We start from the raw sequence: 18,833 nt of genomic DNA on the forward strand, positions 1-18,833 counted from the left end.
TATGTGTGACTCAGGTTGTGCCTCTCTTCTACTCTCCATTGGCCCAGGTGAACACACTAACTAACAAAGCATATGGCTTCTCTTTGAAAATTATCCCTCTGGTCCCTGTTTAAGTACATGCTCTGATGAGATTCATTAAGTGAAGTTGCTTCATATGGCTACGTAAGTTGCTTCTTTCAGAAGTAACTGCTCTTTCCTCAAGCTTTCCAAACTGCTTTCTTTATTATAGTGAAAGACACAGAAGGTCCATGACTGCATCAAGATCCTAAAGTCAGTTTTGTAACTAGAAAGCCTGATGAAATACTAAGATAATAGCCAAAAGAGGGAGGCATCTGGTGGTTGCCACCTCTGGATCGGGAGCAGCATGGGCCACGTGCCCCATCCCCAAGCAGTGCAGAAGGCCAGCGGTGCATTCAGAGGCCGGCCAGCTCAGGGAGGCAGCTTGCTCTGGTGAGTCTGTCTGACCCAGCAGAATGGAGGATCCATCCTGAAGCCTCTGGTGGGAGCCTTCCTGTCGCCACCTCTGGACCTGCTGGGGAGCAGCCTGGGCCACACGCCCTGTCCCCAAGCAGTGCAGAGGGCCAGCTGTGTATCTGGAGCCCGGCTGTAGGTAGACAGCTTGCACTGGTGAGTCCTGCATTGACAACAAGACCAACTAACACCAGTGAGATCTAGTTGGCAAAAGGCAAGCATAGGAACTTTACTCACAGAAATCAAGGCATTATAGCAGCATCTGAACCCAATTCTCCGTTAACAGCAAGCCCTGGATACCCTAACACACCAGAAAAGCAAGATTTGGATTTAAAATCACTGGTCATGATGCTGTTACAAGAACACATGAAGAACATAAATAAATCTCTTAAAGAAATTCAGGAGAAAAATGATCAAAAGCTAGAAGCCCTTACAAGGGAAACACAAAACTCAAAGAAATACAGGAGAATATGGGTCAAATGATAGTAGCCAATAAGGAGGAAATGCAAAAATCACTTAAAAAATACAGGAGAACTTTGATCAACAGGCAAAAGTCATGAAAGAAGAAGCACAAAAATATCTCAAAGAATTACAGGAAAACACAAGCAAGTGAAGGAACTGAGCAAAAACGTCCAGGATCTAAAAACAGAAGTAGAACGGCTAAGAAATCACAAAGGGAGACAACTTTGTAGATAGAAAACCTTGGGAAGAAATAAGGGGCCATAGATGCAAATATCAACAACAGAATACAAGAGATAGAAGAATCTCAGATGCTGAAGATACCATAGAAACCATGGACTCAACAGTGAAAGAAAATGCAAAATGCAAAAAGCTTGTAACCTAAAACCCAGGAAATCCAGGACACAATGAGAAGGCAAAACCTAAGGATTATAGGCATAGATGAGAGTGAAGAATTATAACTTAAAGGGCCAGCAAACATCTTCAATAAAATTATGGAAGAAAACTTCCCTAATCTAAAGAGAGAGATGCCCATGAATATACAAGAAGCCTACAGAACTCCAAACAGAGAGGACCAGAACAGAAATACATCCCGTCACATAATAATCAAAACCCCAAATGTACTAAACAAAAAAAGAATATTAAAGGCAGTAAGAGAAAGAGGTCAAATAACATATAAAAGAAGACCTATCAGAATCACACCAGACTTCTCACCAGAGACTGAAAGCTTGAAGATCCTGGACAGATCTAATGCAGACTCTAAGAGAACACAAATGCCAGCCAAAACTACTATACCCAGCAAAACTCTCAATCACCATAGATGGAGAAACCAAGATATGTCATGACAAAACCAAGTTCACCCAATATCTTACCACAAACCCAGCCCTACAAAGGACAATAGGAAGAAAACACCAACACAAGGAGGGAAAGGTTACCCTGGAAAATGCAAGATAGTAACCTTCTTTCATCAAACCCAAAAGAAGATAACCAATCAAATATAAAAGATAACATCAAAAATGGCAGGAAGTAATAATCACTATTCCTTAATATCTCTTATCATCAATGGACTCAATTCCCCAATAAAAAGACATAGACTAACAGACTGGATACGTAAACATGATCCTACATTTTGCTGCATACAGGAAATACACCTCAGTGTCAAAGACAAACTCTACCTTAGAGTAAAAGGCTGGAAGACAATTTTACAAGTAAATGGTCTCAGGAAACAAGCTGGAGTAGCCATTCTAATATCAGATAAAACTGACTTTCAACCTAAAGTCATCAAAAGAGACACTGAGGGACACTTCTTGACGGTCAAAGAAAAATACACCAAGAAGAACTCTCAATCCTGAACATCTATGCTCCAAATTCAAAGGCACCCTCATTCATAAAAGAAACTTTACTAAATCTTAAAGCACACATTGCACCTAAAACAATAATTGTGGGTGACTTCAACACTGCACTTTCCTCAATGAACCAATCAGGAAAACAGAAACTAAACAGGGACACAATGAAATTAATTGAAGCTTTGGACCAATTAGATTTAACAGATATATATATATATAAAGAACATTTCACCCTAAAGCAAAAGAATATACCTTTTTCTCAGGACCCCATGGTACCTTCTCCAAAATGGATCATATAATTGCTCACAAGACAGACCTCAACAAATATAAGATCGAACTAATCCCATGCCTCCTATCAGATCACTATGGAGTAAAAGTGGTCTTTAATAGCAACAAAAACAACAGAAAACCCACAAATTCATCTGGAATAACAAAAAACCCAGGATAGCTAAAACTATTCTCAACAACAAAGGAAATTCTGGGGGAATCACTATCCCTGGCTTCAAGCAATACTACAGAGCAATAGTGTTAAAAACTGCATGGTATTGGCACAGTGACAGACAAGTGGATCATTGGAATAGAATTGAAGATCCAGAAATGAATCCACACACCTATGGTCACTTGATCTTCGACAAAGGAGCCAAAAACATCCAATGGAAAAAAAGATAGCCTTTTTCAACAAAAGGTGCTGGTTCAATTGGAGGTCAGCATGCAGAAGAATGCTAATTGATTTATTCTTATCTCCTTGTACTAAGCTCAACTCCAAGTGGATTAAGGACCTCCACAAAAAAACAACACACTGAAACTAATAGAAAAGAAACTGGGGAAGACCCTTGAGGACATAGGCACAGGGGAAAAGTTCCTGAACAGAACACCAATAGCTTATGCTCTAAGATGAAGAATTGACAAATGGGATCTCATAAAATTTCAAAGTTTCTATAAGACAAAGGACACTGTCAAAAGGACAAAATGGCAACCAACAAATTGGGAAAAGATCTTCACCAACCCTACATCCGATAGAGGGCTAATATCTAATATATACAAAGAACTCAAGAAGTTAGACCCCACGGAACCAAATAACCCTATTAGGGGCACAGACCTAAACAAAGAATTTTCACCTGAAGAAATTCGGATGGCCGAGAAACACCTTAAGAAATGCTCCACATCAGTAGCCATTAGGGAAATGCAAATCAAAATAACCCTGAGATTTCACCTCACACCAGTCAGAATGGCTAAGGTTAAAAACTCAGGAGACAGCAGGTGTTGGCGAGGATGTGGAGAAAGAGGAACACTCATTCACTGCTGGTGGGATTGTAAGATGGTACAACTACTCTGGAAATCAGTCTGGCAGTTCCTAAGAAAACTGGACATGACACTTCCGGAGGACCCTGCTATAACTCTCCTGGGCATATATCCAGAGGATTCCCCAGCATGTAATAAGGATACATGCTCCACTATGTTCATAGCAGCCTTGATTATAATAGCCAGAAGCTGGAAAAAACCCAGATATTCCTCAATGGAGGAATGGATACAGAAAATGTGGTATATATACACAATGGAGTACTTTTCAGCAATTAAAAACAATGAATTCATGATTTTTTTTTAGGCAAATGGATGGAATTGGAAAATATCATCCTAAGCGAGGTAACGCAATCACAAAAGAATACGCATGGAATGCAATCATTGATAAGTGGATATTAATTAGCCCTGAAGCTCTGAATACTGAAGATACAATTAGCATATCAAATGATTCCCATGAAGAAGGAAGAAGAGGGCCCTAATCCTGGAAAGGCTTGATCCAGCATTGTAGGGGAGTACCAGGACAGAGAAAAGGGAGGGGGGAAGATAGGAGAATGGATGAAGAGAAGAGGATTTATGGAACATATGGGAGGGGGCTCGGAAAGGAGAAAGCTTTTAGAATGTAAACAAAGAATATAGAAAATAAATTTTAAAAAATAGCCAAAAGAGATGACAATACATCAGGCCACAGGGTAGTGACAGCCTTGTAGATAATATCCACTTACACTACTTGCCTGCCTCCTGTCAGGTTCACTACTTGGCATGATAATGTCTCACCCATTGCATCTCCTGGAAGTAGGCATTATTGTCATTATTCTGGGCAGGTGGCCCCTGAAGTAGGATGAAGCTCACTTACGTGGCCAGGACCAGTCTCAAAGTGACATTGCCAGGATTTAAATATAGTCTCTCTCTTTTTTAAATTATTTTTATTGATGAGATATCAGTACATGTATTTAATCCTGATATCAGGAAAATGCAAAATAGAAAGTATTGATACAGTGCTGAGGAAGCAGAAATCTTGGATTCTGTGGACTGAAGTCTGAATTAGTTCAATAGCATAGCAAAAAATGAAAAACAAACAACAAAATAACAACAACAACAACAGCAAAGCCCAGCTATTTCTCAAAACTAAAACTACAATTATCATCTTCTACATAAACCCCAGTATTGTTTGTATAACTATAGGAATCCATATTGCTTTGTGTCCTAGTTTGGCTATTATTACTTTATATACTGATCAAAAGCAATTTTGCAAAGGAAAGAGTTTATTTCATCTTGTGTCTTACACTACATTATGAATAATAGTCTTGACAGGAAATCAAACATGAACTTGGAGGCAGGCACTGAAGAAGAGATCATGAAGAATCTTGTGAAGACTGATTTCATATTCTAGCTGTTCAGGGATGACACTTGCAATAGTAAATCATCAGTCAAAATACTCAATGATATTTTGCCTACTAGAAAATGATGGATACATTTATTTCAACCGAAGTTTCCCTTTTCTGTTAGACTATATGTGGTTTAAAAAAATGAAGGAAGGAAGTGAGGGAGGGAGGAAGAAGGAAAAAGAAACAAGCAAACAAAAGTTTTCTCAAAGAACCAGCTCCTGGTTTTGTTGATTCTTTGTATACTTCTTTTTGTTTCTACTTGGTTGATTTCAGCCCTGAGTTTGATGATTTACTGCTATCTACTCCTCTTGGGTGTATTAGCTTGTTTTTGTTCTAGAACTTTCAGGTGTCCTGTTAAGCTGCTAGTGTATGCTCTCTCCAGTTTCTTTTTGGAGGCACTCAGCTGTGAGTTTCCCTCGTAGCACCGCTTTTGTTGTATCCCATAAGTTTGGGTATGTTGTGACTTCATTTTCATTAAATTCTAAAAAGTGTTTAATTTCCATATTCTTTGACCAAGTATTCATTGAGTAGGTCGTTGCTCAGCTTCCCTTTATATGTGGTTTTTCTGTTGTTTTTGTTGTTATTGAAAACCAGCCTTAGTTTGTTGTTCTTATATTAATAGATGGGATTAACTATTCAGTCTGTGCTTTGAGATTTAGTAAAGTTCCTTTTATGAATGTGAGTACCCTTACATTTGGTACATAGATGTTCAGAATTGAGAGTTCTTGGTAGATTTATCCTTTGACCAGTATGAAGTGTCCTTCCTTATATTTTTGATAACTTTTGGTTCATAGTCACTTTTATTGGATATTAGAATGGCTACTCCAGCTTGTGTCTTAGGACTATTTGGTTGAATTTTTTTTTTCCAGCCCTTTATGCTGAAGTAGTGTCTGTCTTTGACACCGATTTGTGTTTCCTGTATCAGCAAGATGCTGGGTCCTGTTTCCATATCCAGTCTGTTATTTTTGTTGTTAAGAGGTGAAATTATGTTTGTGTGGCTATCTTCTTTTAGATTTGTTGAAAGATTACATTGTGTCCTGTTTCCTGGATATTTTAGGATAGGAGCCTTTTGCATTTTGCAAAATTGTTCTTTGACTGTTATGTCAGTGTTTTCTATGGAATCTTAAGTACCTGAGATTCTCTCTTCTATCTATTGAATTCTGTTGGTGATACTTGCATCTATGACTCCTGATCTCTTTTCTTTCCTAGCTTTCCTCTCTCCAGGGTTGTTTCCCTTTGTGATTTCTTTAATGATTCTATTTACATTTTTAGAACCTGGATGGTTTTATTCAATTCCTTCACCTGTTTGGTTGTTTTCTTTAAGTGATTTTTGTGCTTTCTCTTTAAGGGCTTTTACCTGTTTACCTGTGTTCTCCTGTATTTCTTTAAGAGAGTTATTTATGTCCTTAAAGTCCTCTATCATCTTCATGAAATGTGACTTTAAGTCAGAGTCTTGCTTTTCTTGTGTGTTGGGGTATCCCAGGCTTGCTATGGTGGAACTGGATTCTAATAATGCCATGTAGCCTTGGTTTGTGTTGTTTATGTTCTTGCCCTTGCCTCTTACCATCTGGATATCTCTGGTGTTACCTAGTCTATCTGTCTTTTACTGTGGCTTTTCCCTCCTGCAAGCCTCTGTGTCAGTACTCCTGGGAGACCAGTTCCTTCCCAGATGTATTTGGGTATGGAGCACTGTGGCACAGGACCAGCTCCAAGGTGCAGACAGAAACTGGAAGGATCCTGTTCCATACTGTTCCTCAGTTCCTGTGTCCTGAGGTCTCCAGGTATTCAGCCATGGTAACCTGTCAGTTCCTCTGTTTGTTTCCTGTGAGGAATTTAAACAGATGCTTACCCTCCCTGTGCTGACCATCAGCTATCCTCACAAGGAAGGGACTTGAACAGACATCAGAGACACTCTGTATCTCTATCTAACTCTTTTTCAGGAAATCTGTCATCCAACTTGACCTTGCCAATACCAAGAAAGCAATGATTGTCCCGGCATTTGAGACGCTGCGCTACCGACTCTCTTTCCCCAAGTCAAAAGCAGAGCTGCTGTCAATGTTGGACATGGGGACCCTATTCACATTCAGGTGAGTGACCCTCACAGCAGACATCTGGGGTGTATAAATGATTTCTCCCCCAGAATGACTAGATGCCCTAGCTGTTGGCAAAGAGGTCAGTCGGTTGTATTAATTTACTAGAAAACTAAAGAAAGATACCCAGCCCATTGTCCTTGGTACTTTGTCTATTCTCCTTTCCTGGCATGTTATTTGCTTTACCTTTATACATGGATGGTAGGCACTGTGTCCAGATAGAAAGAAAGGCCTGCCATGGCAAACAAACACTGTTTAGGGCCCTGTCACTATCCCTTGGCTCAGAATTCTGCCTTTGGTATATACATAGCAATGTTCTCTGGAGGGAAAAAACTAATAGAATGAATATATATTTACAATGAATTTATTCAAGTACCTTTTTCAATACTATCAGATTGGTCCAACAGTGGAGAATCAAGAATTTGGTAATTAGATGTCCAGGTAGCTGAACACATTACCAATCTGATGTCAAGGACCTGGTAGGTCCTTGCTCTTCAGCATACATTAGACACCTGAAAATGCTAGTGCTCATATCACAAAGGAGCTGTTGATGGCGTCAGCAACAAGATAGATAAATTTGTCAGAACAGGTGAAGATCCAGTGAGCAAAATCTTTTGTCTTCCAAGGCTGGCCACTGTGAGAAACTGTCACTCACATTTAGAGTACTTGTTCCTTATCAATTAAGGCAATCAAGACAATCCTCATAGAACATCCCATGGACCAACCCAATGTATACCATCCTTCGCTGAGACATTCTTGTATCAAGTTGACAATTAAAACCATGATGTATACATTAATTCTCTTGCTGAGTGGGTTTTACTTGTAGGGTTTTACTTGTAGAGATCCCTTGTAGGGCTCTTTTTCCTTTCTGTGTGTAAGTAGTCTAATCTCTAAGCTTTTAGGGCATGGAACAGGCATCTAAAGTCATCACCTGCAACTAAAGTCATCATCTAATATCATCAATGGGATTCCAAAGTTACACATGACTGATGTAAGAGCCAACTGCCTACTGATAGCTGCAACCAAAGCCATTGTTTTTCTCATTCCCAAACCCCAATGCCTCCAAGGGTGTTCAAGAAACTGTGCTGTTCAGAGTGTCCAAGCACTCATCTGCACAGTATTAATGAGCTCCATACTCTAATATTAACTATTGCAGTCAGGACTAGGGAAGTAGGAATCCTGCTAATCTCTTTCAGATGAAACAATATTAATGGAACTATTGCATCTACCTGTTTCTGCTCACAGTTCACATTCCTCTATTTCATACAATGTAGTAATAACCCCTCCTTCCTCTGAGTAGAAACCATGCAGTTTTGTTCAGCCTGAATTGTGCACAAGTATTTTAAGCATAACAGCTGAGTTGTCCTGATACTACAAAATCTCTGCAAGGAATTTTCAGACTCTTTGTGGGTAATGATGTTCATTTCATGGCACCAAGTTCATGCATCTTCATATTTTATGGGGAACTGAGAGTGTGGTGGAGCCAGGACTGAATCTTCAGCCTTCATCTTCCATTTAGAACTCTAGAAAGGAGCCTAGAATAATTCCTTCCCCCAACTCCAAGCCATCCCTTTCTACTTCCCATAAACCGCATGCTTTCTATGGAGCAGTCATTGATGTGAATGTAAGCCTTACAACAAACATAAAGTGAATTCCTTTTTTTTCTGCAGCAGAAACACTGATGTGAGTAATGAAATAATCTGCTCAGTGACACATGGCTGATAAGAGGCAGAACCTGAGGATCCACCTTAGCTTCTTAACGGAAATAGCATTGGGCTGCTGGCAAGCCCTTGATTTTCAGATCAATTGTTGTTTGAAAACACAAAATCACAAATCAGTGCTGGAAATTGAGATTTGAAACCAAACTTTCATCTGAGTCTCCCACAGTTACTGTGGCTCAGTAGCTATCAAATGTCCTATCAAATGTCCAAGGTGTTCTTTCTGCTACCCCAGGTGATGTGAGAACTCATTTCAAGGCCATATCTCTAGGCCTGAGAGATGGGACCTAGCCTGCTGTATCCTTGATTACTGTTCTGGCCAGCATCTTTCAAGCCATCATACCAAGTGCTAAATTACAGACTTTCCCTCTGAGAAATTGCTTTTGTCACCTACTCTCCAAAGAAACCTACTCTTCACCACATCTGGCATGAGAAGCTTCTATACCCCTCTGCATCCTCCAGGAACATGGTGCACAGAGTATGTATGGCCCCTGGACTAATAATATCACATTGTCTCGGATCTTCTTTTGAATATAATCTCAGGTCTCATTCTGGGCCATAAACCCTGGTGTTAATAGTCCTTCACATGGCTCTGGTACATAGCAAGTTTGAAGACACTGCTCAGAGAGTTTGAATTTGCATGGTATGGCTAGAACCTGTGGCCCAGTGTCTGCTGGACCAACAGTAGACAGAAGGTTCCCCAAGCAGTCCTTAGGTTGTGGTGTGAGTATGTATATTGAGTTGATTGTAGTAACTGCACTGCATGCTCTACTGCCCAGCTATTTGTCATATTATCAGAAGACCAGACTGAGTGAATGGAAACTGCCTCTCTAACCAGATAAGCAGACATGACTATGAGTGCTTTGTGAGAGTTCACTTCAGGTTAAAATTTGATATCATTATCTCTTGCTTTACTAGGAGACAAAAATGTTAACCTATCCTCCCCTCCTAAATGAAAGGATGCAAATCTAGGCAGGATGTTGTCAGTAGCCATTATTAACTGACTAGTGAGGAAACAGCATTTGTGGGATGTCTCCTGCCCTGTTCCAATGCTCCTGCCACTGCCTTGCTTATGCTCCTGTGCAGGTTTTCATGATGGGTATGATTTTTCCCAACTCACATGAGAGGAAACTACTAAGTACTTGATTGTTCAGGGTCTGCTGTTCGTAAGTGGTAGAAATGATATTTGAACCCTGACCCAGTGGCCCAACTTTTCTATCCTTAGAACCAAATATGAATTCCCAGTTATCACTATGGAATGCCCATTTTGTCAAAGGTACCACATATCAAAGCTGCCTGTTCAGCGAATTCTCAAATAGAAAATCAATTGTTCATGGCCTAATTCTTGGTGTAGACCTATTACTGACACACCTTACAATATCCTTTCTAAGCTCCATTAAAGTAACAGTACCCCTACCCTTTCAATTAAATAGCTGGCCTTGCTGGACACTACTTCATTGATGGCATTAAACCTCAAGTCATTGTCTCTACCCAGCATGCCTGTCCTATCCAGCAGCACATTGATTCTGTTGGATTGAGTTTGTGTGATGGTCTGGCAGAAATACAGTCTCTTTGATGAAACAAGAGTTTTAGGGAAGAGTTTTAGCCCTGCCACTGGTATGCTACCTGTCATGGGGCACTCACTTTCACAGCCTTGTTTTCTTTACAGAGCTATTCCCAGGCTACCTGGGATTCATTACTATTTAAAACCCAGTATCGGGATAATTTTTGGAATTTAAAACAGTGTGCATCTGCAGCATTTAAAATTATCCTAACACATAGTAAATGCCTGACAAATGCAGTCTCCTTAGAGAAACCCATTAACTATATTTCTCTCTCCTGCAGCTAAGCTATTGGGTCCTTCCTTTTGTTTCATGAAGCCTTTCTGTCTACTCCTAGGTGCCATCTTTCCTAATCCCTTTGTGTTATCTTCAACTGTACCTTCATTTCATTCCATGCATTTACCTTCCCCGTTACTTGCAATTACAATATCCCACCCTACTCACTGTTCTCTTTCTCTTTCTGACACCTCATAAGTTTTAGATTATTCCACTCATTTTCCCAATGTACTTTCCTCACATCGTAAACTGAATACACCAGTAATAACAGAGCACCAACCTAGTGCTGAGGGAGGAGAAAGCCATGGATCTTAAAAGCTGACAGGAAAGCATTGAGATGAGGAGAGAAAGGGATTTAGAAGGGAACGTGGTACATTCAGGAACATAGAGTGAGGACAGCATCCTAATCTGCAAGTCTTTCTGCCTCACCCCTTGCTCCTTCTGCCCTTGTATGAATGTTGAGGACAGTAGCACACAAGCTGGCCCTTGAGCCATACTACCTAGGATTCACTGCTATTTGCAACTGAAGATCAGGATCATTTTTAGAATTTAAACCAATATGCATCTACACCACTTAAAATCAGCCCAACATGGAGTAAATGCCCAACAAGTACAATCTTCAGATTGTTGTGGTCATTTCTCATTGACAGATAACAAAGAAGCACCAACACAATACTATAAAGCAATGCAGACTCACAACTTGACTGCCGCTACTTGTATGGAGTAGCCAACTCTATGTCTAGGCTATCGCTGTGTGGAAAGCAAATATCCAAAGAAATGCAGGTCTTCTCTAGTGCCACAAGACCCTCTCTTCCTGTTTTCTGGGTGCTGATAGGGTTCCTGTTCTTGTTACCACAGGCTGAAGTCTTCATTTTAGTAGCTTTTGGACATCTACCCCACTATTTCTTGGCTCCTGCTTTTCACCCTGAATTTATCAACAGCTCACAACATAATTCTTTCCGTCCTTCCAGATATGAAAAATTATGAGTCAGATCATACTTTCCTTGGTAATCTCAATTTTTAATAATTTCAGAGGCACCTGTGTAGTAACCTTTATATCTATAAAAAAAATCTACCTTTGCCTCATAATATAATCAAAGAGTGTCCTGCTCCTAAATTCTGCCCCATCATTGAGGATTGAGCAGGATTACCAGTGGGCCCTGATAGGAAATACCAGATAAGATTTCTTGGAAATGATGGCAAGTGCTCAAAAGTTCATTGATCTTTCTAAGAAGTCTTTTCATTAGAGACAGATAACTGAGGAACTGCATTAGTTTCCTGAGGATGCTGTAACAAAATACTACAAGGTAGATAGCTTAACACACAGTTACTTGTTATTTAACAATTTTGCAATTCAGAAGTCCAAATTAAAGGTCCTAGTAGGTCCATGATTTTATAAAGACGCTAGGAAAGATGCCTTGCTTGTTTTTTTCTGCTTTTGTTCTTGGTGATTGCCATCAATCTTCAATATTACTTGTTTCTTGATGGGTCTATCATTCTAGCTCTGTCTGAATCTACACATGGTTTACTCATAAGTAACTTGAGTATACTTATAAAGACCCTGTTCCTTTCCAGATCCCATTTACAAGCACTGAAATTTTGAACTTGAATGTTCAAATGTTCAAAATGTGTTCTGCAGGGACACAGTATATCTCACCAGGAAGACAATATCAACATGTATTTCTTCTTCCTCTTCATCACCAAGGTTGGGAAAATTCAGCTTGCTTCGCTTCACTCAATGGCTTTTTTCTACATGTCCCAGGTATCACGTATGGACTAAAGGCCACGCACCCACAAACTTTGCCAAGTGGCGGACTGCTACCACACCTTACCAGGTTGAGTGGGAGGCTGATTTTGAGCCATATGTTGTTGTGAGACGAGACTGCCCTGAATACGATCGGAGATTTGTGGGCTTTGGCTGGAACAAAGTGGCTCACATCATGGAACTGGATGCACAGGTGAGAACAAAACACCAGTGTGGTACTATATTGGGAAGGAAAGATATACACATATTAGGGCTGAAAAAGTACCTTGGAGACAAGATTCAAAAGAACCTTCAGAGGAACAAGGTGTGCTGAGGAACTAACACATGTGAATTTATTTTCTGGGCTTTCAACCTCAAACCTTTGCTCTTCCTTAGCATAGGAACTAGGTTCCTGACCAGGATTAAGCAAACGAGAGCTTCTTACCCCCTCTGTCTGATAAAGGAAATAAACACTGGACTTCAAATTGTATGATTGTCTCACTGTAAGTGGCACAAAACATGCCACTAAAATGTTGCTAAGTATTCTTCCCTTCAATTAAAACAGCAGTGATATTAGACTATGTTCCATCTGAGAGCCTTTATCCATTTACACAATACTTAGCAAACATCTGCTTCAGCAGAAGTCTGCAGAATCTTACTAGGTTACACTGGGTACTGTACACTGTTGGAAAGGACCAGATGGTAATTACATGGAGCTTTGTGAGACCTGCAAGCCGACTTACTCAGCTCTGCCACTGTTCCTCCATAGATGTTCTCTAAACAAATGTTCATGGCTAGGTTTCTCCACCATTTCATTTATATAACCAAAGCAAATCAGATAGACTGTAGTTTATCAACCCCATTTGCTATTCATGAGATACATGTTCCCTTCATCCCAGTCTGAGCCATCCCAGGTGACTGAGAACCACTGATATTGGAACAATGTCCATGTTGATCAAAACAAAATGTGATATCCATCCATTGCTACCCATGTCATGACTGATATGCCTGCTTACAGATCATGAGTCCTAGCCCACTGTTGCTGCTACCAGCAAGAACAGTGGTATTTCTGGGCCCAACAATGTTGTGTGGTGACCATTCAGAAAAAAAGTTTATTTTTCCCTGTTTTAGATTCATTCACCAAACTTTTGCAAATGGGCCATATACTCTCTGATATTTTCCTATATTGCACTCATCAGACACAATCTTATCTATTCATTCCAATGACTTAATATAGTGAGGCACTCATAGAGCCCAAGTTTTAGGGGCTATTGGATGAGCTAGCCTGCTCTGTCCCGGTGTAAAATGCCCAGACACGTGGGCCCTAGAGCCTTGTGTGTTCTCCTGATTTTTTTTTTTACTTTGCCATCAGCTGCTGCCTTCTGCCTGTTGCATCTGCCTGTCCTGTCCTTGTTTTGCCTTGCCGAGTTTATTCTTGTCTGCTCTGGGCTGAGAAAGTAGATGACATGAATCCAAATTTGAGTAAGGATATAGACTGCATGTGCTGGGTTCTATCTTTTTACATGTCCTAAATTGGTGTCCACTGTTTTAGCTGTTTCGAGGTGTTGGGTATCAAGCATAATCTATAATGCCATCACTTATAAGAAGTCAGGGAAATTTTTATCATTCTTAGCCTCAATATAGCTAAACATTTTAGGATTTTATTTGGATACTTTATTTATGTAATTATCTATATGTCTGTTTTTAAGACAGGATATTATACTAGGGCTTAGACTGGTCTGAAACTTGCTATGTAGCCCAGGTTGACCTGGAAGTCATGGCAGTCTTCTCATGTAGGCGTTCTAAGTGCTAGGTTACAGACAGGAGCCACCATGTTGAGCTTTAACATTTGCTCTTTTCCCTTGCCTTTTATTTTTGTTTTGTCCCCTCTTTTTGTACTTTTGTGTGGAGACTATCACATAAACAGATGAAAGTTCCCTGTCTAAGATAATATTGCATAGTAACATCATTAGAGCTTGACTATGTGGTATGGTATATGGAGAGCATCTGGGATGTATGTGTATTCTGTTTTCCTTCTTCCCATAAAGTATGAGTTTTACCCTCATAATCATACCTTGAAACAGATTTTCTCACTCTCACTTTGTATATGAGCAAACAAAACTTCATATGACTCTGATGTTCTGTACAAGTTCATGGGCAGAACACTGAAGCAAGTTATTCTAGAGCTATTGTGCCCCCTCCTAGTATTATTCTCTAGTCCTTTGATCAGAATCATACATGACCCAAGGCTCTTACAAGATCTCTCATTGCTCTTGTCTTCCTCCTTCTAGGAGTACGAGTTCACCGTGTTGCCCAATGCCTACATGATCCACATGCCCCATGCCCCTAGTTTCGACATTACTAAGTTCCGTTCCAACAAGCAATACCGCATCTGTCTCAAAACCCTGAAGGAAGAGTTTCAACAGGACATGTCCCGACGATATGGCTTTGCTGCCTTGAAATATCTCACGGCTGAGAACAATAGCTAGCACTACAAAGGCCACCACTAGGGAGAGACATGCCACCCAGGAAGAGCCACTTCCTGCCTAGGGCCCAGCCTTGGAAGACAAAATCCAACACTGCTTTTCTTTGGTTTGCTTCCCTTTGTCTCTTTGGCCCCACAAAGCTGCTCTCTTATGAAGTCTTGGACAGAGACCCAGACCACCATGGGTGCTTCCAGGATGGGACATAGAAGAGTGGAAGCAATTGAAGAGTTTAACAACTTACCACAAAGCCACAGACCAAGTCAGGGTTTCTGGAATTTCTCATTGCTTTTTAACAATTATGTGTTAAACCTTAGCTGTTGAAGAAGTAAGAGCAATAAAGTTCCCTACAATGGAAATTTACCATGCCACCTAGCTGGGTACCCATCTGGATATCAACCCAAGGACCCAAACAAACATCCGGAGGCTCTCATAGAGACATTATACACGCAGAGACCTGGAGGAGAGATCAATTGGTTCTTGATTCTCAAAGTCACTCTTGTTTTGTTTTGAGTTGTTTGAATTTGGGGGATTTTGTTCATTTTGATCTAGGAATCTTAAGTTTTTAAAAAATTGAATCCTTAAAGTTCTAAAAGAAAAATCAACTCCCTCAATTAGCACCTCTCAACAGCAGTGGCCCTCATCCTCAGAGAATGTTCATGTGTGAAGAGATTCCTTCATGATTAACACTGAGACCACCTGATTCCAAGTTTCCACTCTCTAGACCCAGGGATATGACAGACTACAGAAATATGAGGTCAAACACTATATGCAAGTTACATTTTCTATGGACCATCACCAAGTCACAAGGAAAGGGCTTCATGGAACTACTCCAGCACTCACAGAAGGTATGATTCCCTTCTTGGGCCTTTAGAAGAACTTGAACAGTTCACAGAAGTCCAATTTGAACACTTTTATGACTACATTGAAGCCACTGGAAGAAATAGGTCAGGTATCTCTGTGTTCTTCCCTGCCTCACTGTTGAAAGTGAGGGAGCTGATGAAATTAGTTTCCCCTCAGGACCTGTCCAAATGTTGGCATGCACCTCTTCATTGTGCATATGGAAGAAACACTGGACCCGTTTTCTTTACTCTTCACTATTAATGTTGTGTTTACATTGATGAGAACAAGAGTTAATGGCATACCCTAAACTGCGCGCTGTTTGTATTGAGTTGCCATGTGACCAGCGAAAGCTACATTCAATAAATGAAGTATAGACTGTTTCTTCCTCTTCTCCCTCCTACCCTTGTAAGAAGCCGTGTCATACATTTTGTCTAGAGGGCAAAGTCAAATCCATGCACAGCACCTCACACTCTATGTTCTTACATCTCATCTTTCTCATTGTTTGAAATGTCACCTTTGTTTCCCTCCCAATTCAAGGAAAATTCTAATTTTCTATTGTACATCTATCTCTCACCACTGTAGCCAGATGTTTTATATTTTAAGTATGAAATTTGTGGTAATCAGTATCATTCAGTTGAATAGCCTGCCTTTAAGTACTCTCTTAAAGTCCCATGACAGTCCAACCAAAGAGATCACTACATGTGGTGCATTCAAGGGTGTTCCCCTAGATTAGTACAAAATGAAGAAAATTGTAATTAGAATTAATTGTCAGAAAGGTACAGACAAGTTTGTGTCCTTATTCATCACTTCTTTTGTTACTAGGACAATATCTGACAAAGGGGTTTATTTTGGTTCAGAGTTTGAGAATCAAGCCCATCCTGGAAAGGAAGGCATGCTAGCAGGAACTTGAAGCAACTAATCACATAATACCTATAATCAGGAAGCAGAAAGATATGAGGGTCAGCACTCAGATTGCTTTCTCCTTTTTTGTTCAGAGTCCCCATCCAGTGCGGTTATGCTGCGTGCACTTAGGGTGGGACTTCTTACTTGAGTTAGCCTAATCTAGATAATCTCTCAGATATGTTTAGAAGTTGATTATCCTAGTTAGCTAGATGATTCTAGAAAACTAGGTGACTATTCTCGTTAATTTTAGATCCTATCAAGTTGACAATATTAACTATCACGTTCTATATACATATATCATATTATAATACATATAAAGAGGAAACATCTGCATGTATAGCATATATGCAGGGTTTCTCATTATCAAAGTAATACATGAACATAATCCATGAATACCATTGCTAAATAAACATGACAAAAAGGTGTTGAAAGTCATATTAAGTTTCTTCAATAATGATGCTACAGCCACCTCTCAAAGGCTCACAAAATTTACTATCCCTTCTCTCTCCAGTTGCCATGTGCAGTGACTTTCCCTAAACCCCATGATTGACTACTTAATATTTTTCTTTAGCACTGACTGCATTTTTCCTTCTTTCACACACATGTATGTGTGTGTACACATACACAGAGTCACACATAAATTCTGCTGCTTTTCTGGAGATTACTTATTGCTAGCAGGTAGATCTGAAATAATCATTTCCAGCTACTTGAGTCAACCTGAACATAGGCTGGTTACACTGATTCCTCAGTATTAAGCATGAAATTTTAACTCCCTAAGCTTCTTTTAAACATTCTGGCACACGAATCAGGCACAGATACCTTGTTTTCATTTGCGTATTTATAGGACTAGCCAATGACCATATAATTTGCTAGTCAAACAGGGTCACTCCTGAGATTGAAATAAGTTGCTAATTGCTTTGCAGTAATACCCATAAACTGGACGATGATGGAACTGTACTTACATAGAATCAATTTAAGCCAGAAGCTGATACTCCAGACCAGCGTGAGAAACATTCTATTTCCTCAAATACGGCTGTCTGACACTGTCCTTTAGTCGCATTTCAAACAAAAGTTAGCTGATGCTAAAATTCAAACAAGACGTTGGTAGCTGGTGGAGGTTGATGTACGTGGGTCCAATGGAATGAATCCTCAGCAGGTACTTCAGGAGTCACCACTTGGTATGGAAACAGGGCCATTTGAGACAAGGATGGTGATTCCTTTGTATAAGCTTCTTAAAAGCAAACAAACTTTGGGATGGATGTTTCTGATATGCCAATACTATCTTGACTTTAACTTGAGAAATGAAAGGGCAGGGGAAGGGCAAGTTTCTTAGCTCCATGTTCGATGTTCAGAGGAACTCCTTTTTAAATAACAATTTACTTTGTGCAAGAGCATTTTGTATATATTAGCACATTGAATAACTGGAGCAGAGCCAAGAAGTGGGTATTGCAGATTATCAGTGAAGACATGAAGTATGTTCAAATTAAATAACTTCTCACCAATTCCCTGAGTTCAGATATTGAAGAACCAGATTTTAAACCTAATTCTACTTATTTAACCCAGGACCACATAACCCGTATTACTGTTATTGCTTCCCCAAATAAGGAGTGGCTGAGTAAGTAAGAATTGGGGGAGAAAAAGGTTTGAACCGACAGGAAAAATGATTACTCTTCCTCCATCAATATCTGTCCAGTAACAGCCTGAGCAGCAGACACTTGTCCATTTTCCAAGGTTAGCTACATCCATGGACTTCTGGAAGCTCAGGAAGTCTCAGTCTGTAACCATATGCAAACAGGGGACAGAAATAATCTCTTCAAATGATAAACTTTCAGGTAAAAGTGTAGAGTTTTAGGTTCCTTCTTGAGGCCCAGGCCATAAAGCTGCTTTGAAATGATATCTGTAAACCTGTTGATCTCACAGAGTGCATATTTACCAAGATTCTTAGAGCTCTCTCATGAAATAACAGACACTATGTTAATACTGTTTCTCTCGACATAAAGGCTGTGTTTGTTATTATCAGGCCTTTAGGAAGCTTGATGTTGGTGGAGAAAGTTGATTAAAAAATACCCTTGCAGATGGAGTCTCTGCACACTACTAATGAAGATGGTAAGAGCCATATTATCAAGCCCAAACTTCACTGGTATTTGGCACTGCTAAATCTTGACAGCCATACAGCGTTATGATCCCTTTTACTTAGATGTTAGAGATATATTTCAGAAAATTTTCATGTTCTTCCCAAGATCCTATAGAT

The 18,833-nt window shown here is 39.9% G+C and overlaps 1 protein-coding gene across 7 annotated transcripts in view; it reads left to right on the plus strand.

The window, feature by feature from the left end:
• The window catches only part of Large1 (LARGE xylosyl- and glucuronyltransferase 1), a 502,501-nt gene extending 486,442 nt beyond the window's left edge, over window positions 1–16,059 (plus strand). For all 7 annotated transcript variants that reach the window (XM_052166462.1, XM_052166464.1, XM_052166461.1 and 4 more), the window contains 3 exons: window positions 6,904–7,050; window positions 12,372–12,567; window positions 14,645–16,059. In XM_052166462.1, coding sequence (XP_052022422.1) covers window positions 6,904–7,050; window positions 12,372–12,567; window positions 14,645–14,842 — 541 coding nt within the window. In that variant the 3' untranslated portion in view covers window positions 14,843–16,059. The remainder of the gene's footprint in view (window positions 1–6,903; window positions 7,051–12,371; window positions 12,568–14,644) is intronic.
• The last annotated feature ends 2,774 nt before the right edge of the window (window positions 16,060–18,833 follow it).

Source organism: Apodemus sylvaticus, chromosome 21 (assembly GCF_947179515.1).
Source record: "Apodemus sylvaticus chromosome 21, mApoSyl1.1, whole genome shotgun sequence".
Lineage (NCBI taxonomy): Eukaryota > Metazoa > Chordata > Mammalia > Rodentia > Muridae > Apodemus > Apodemus sylvaticus.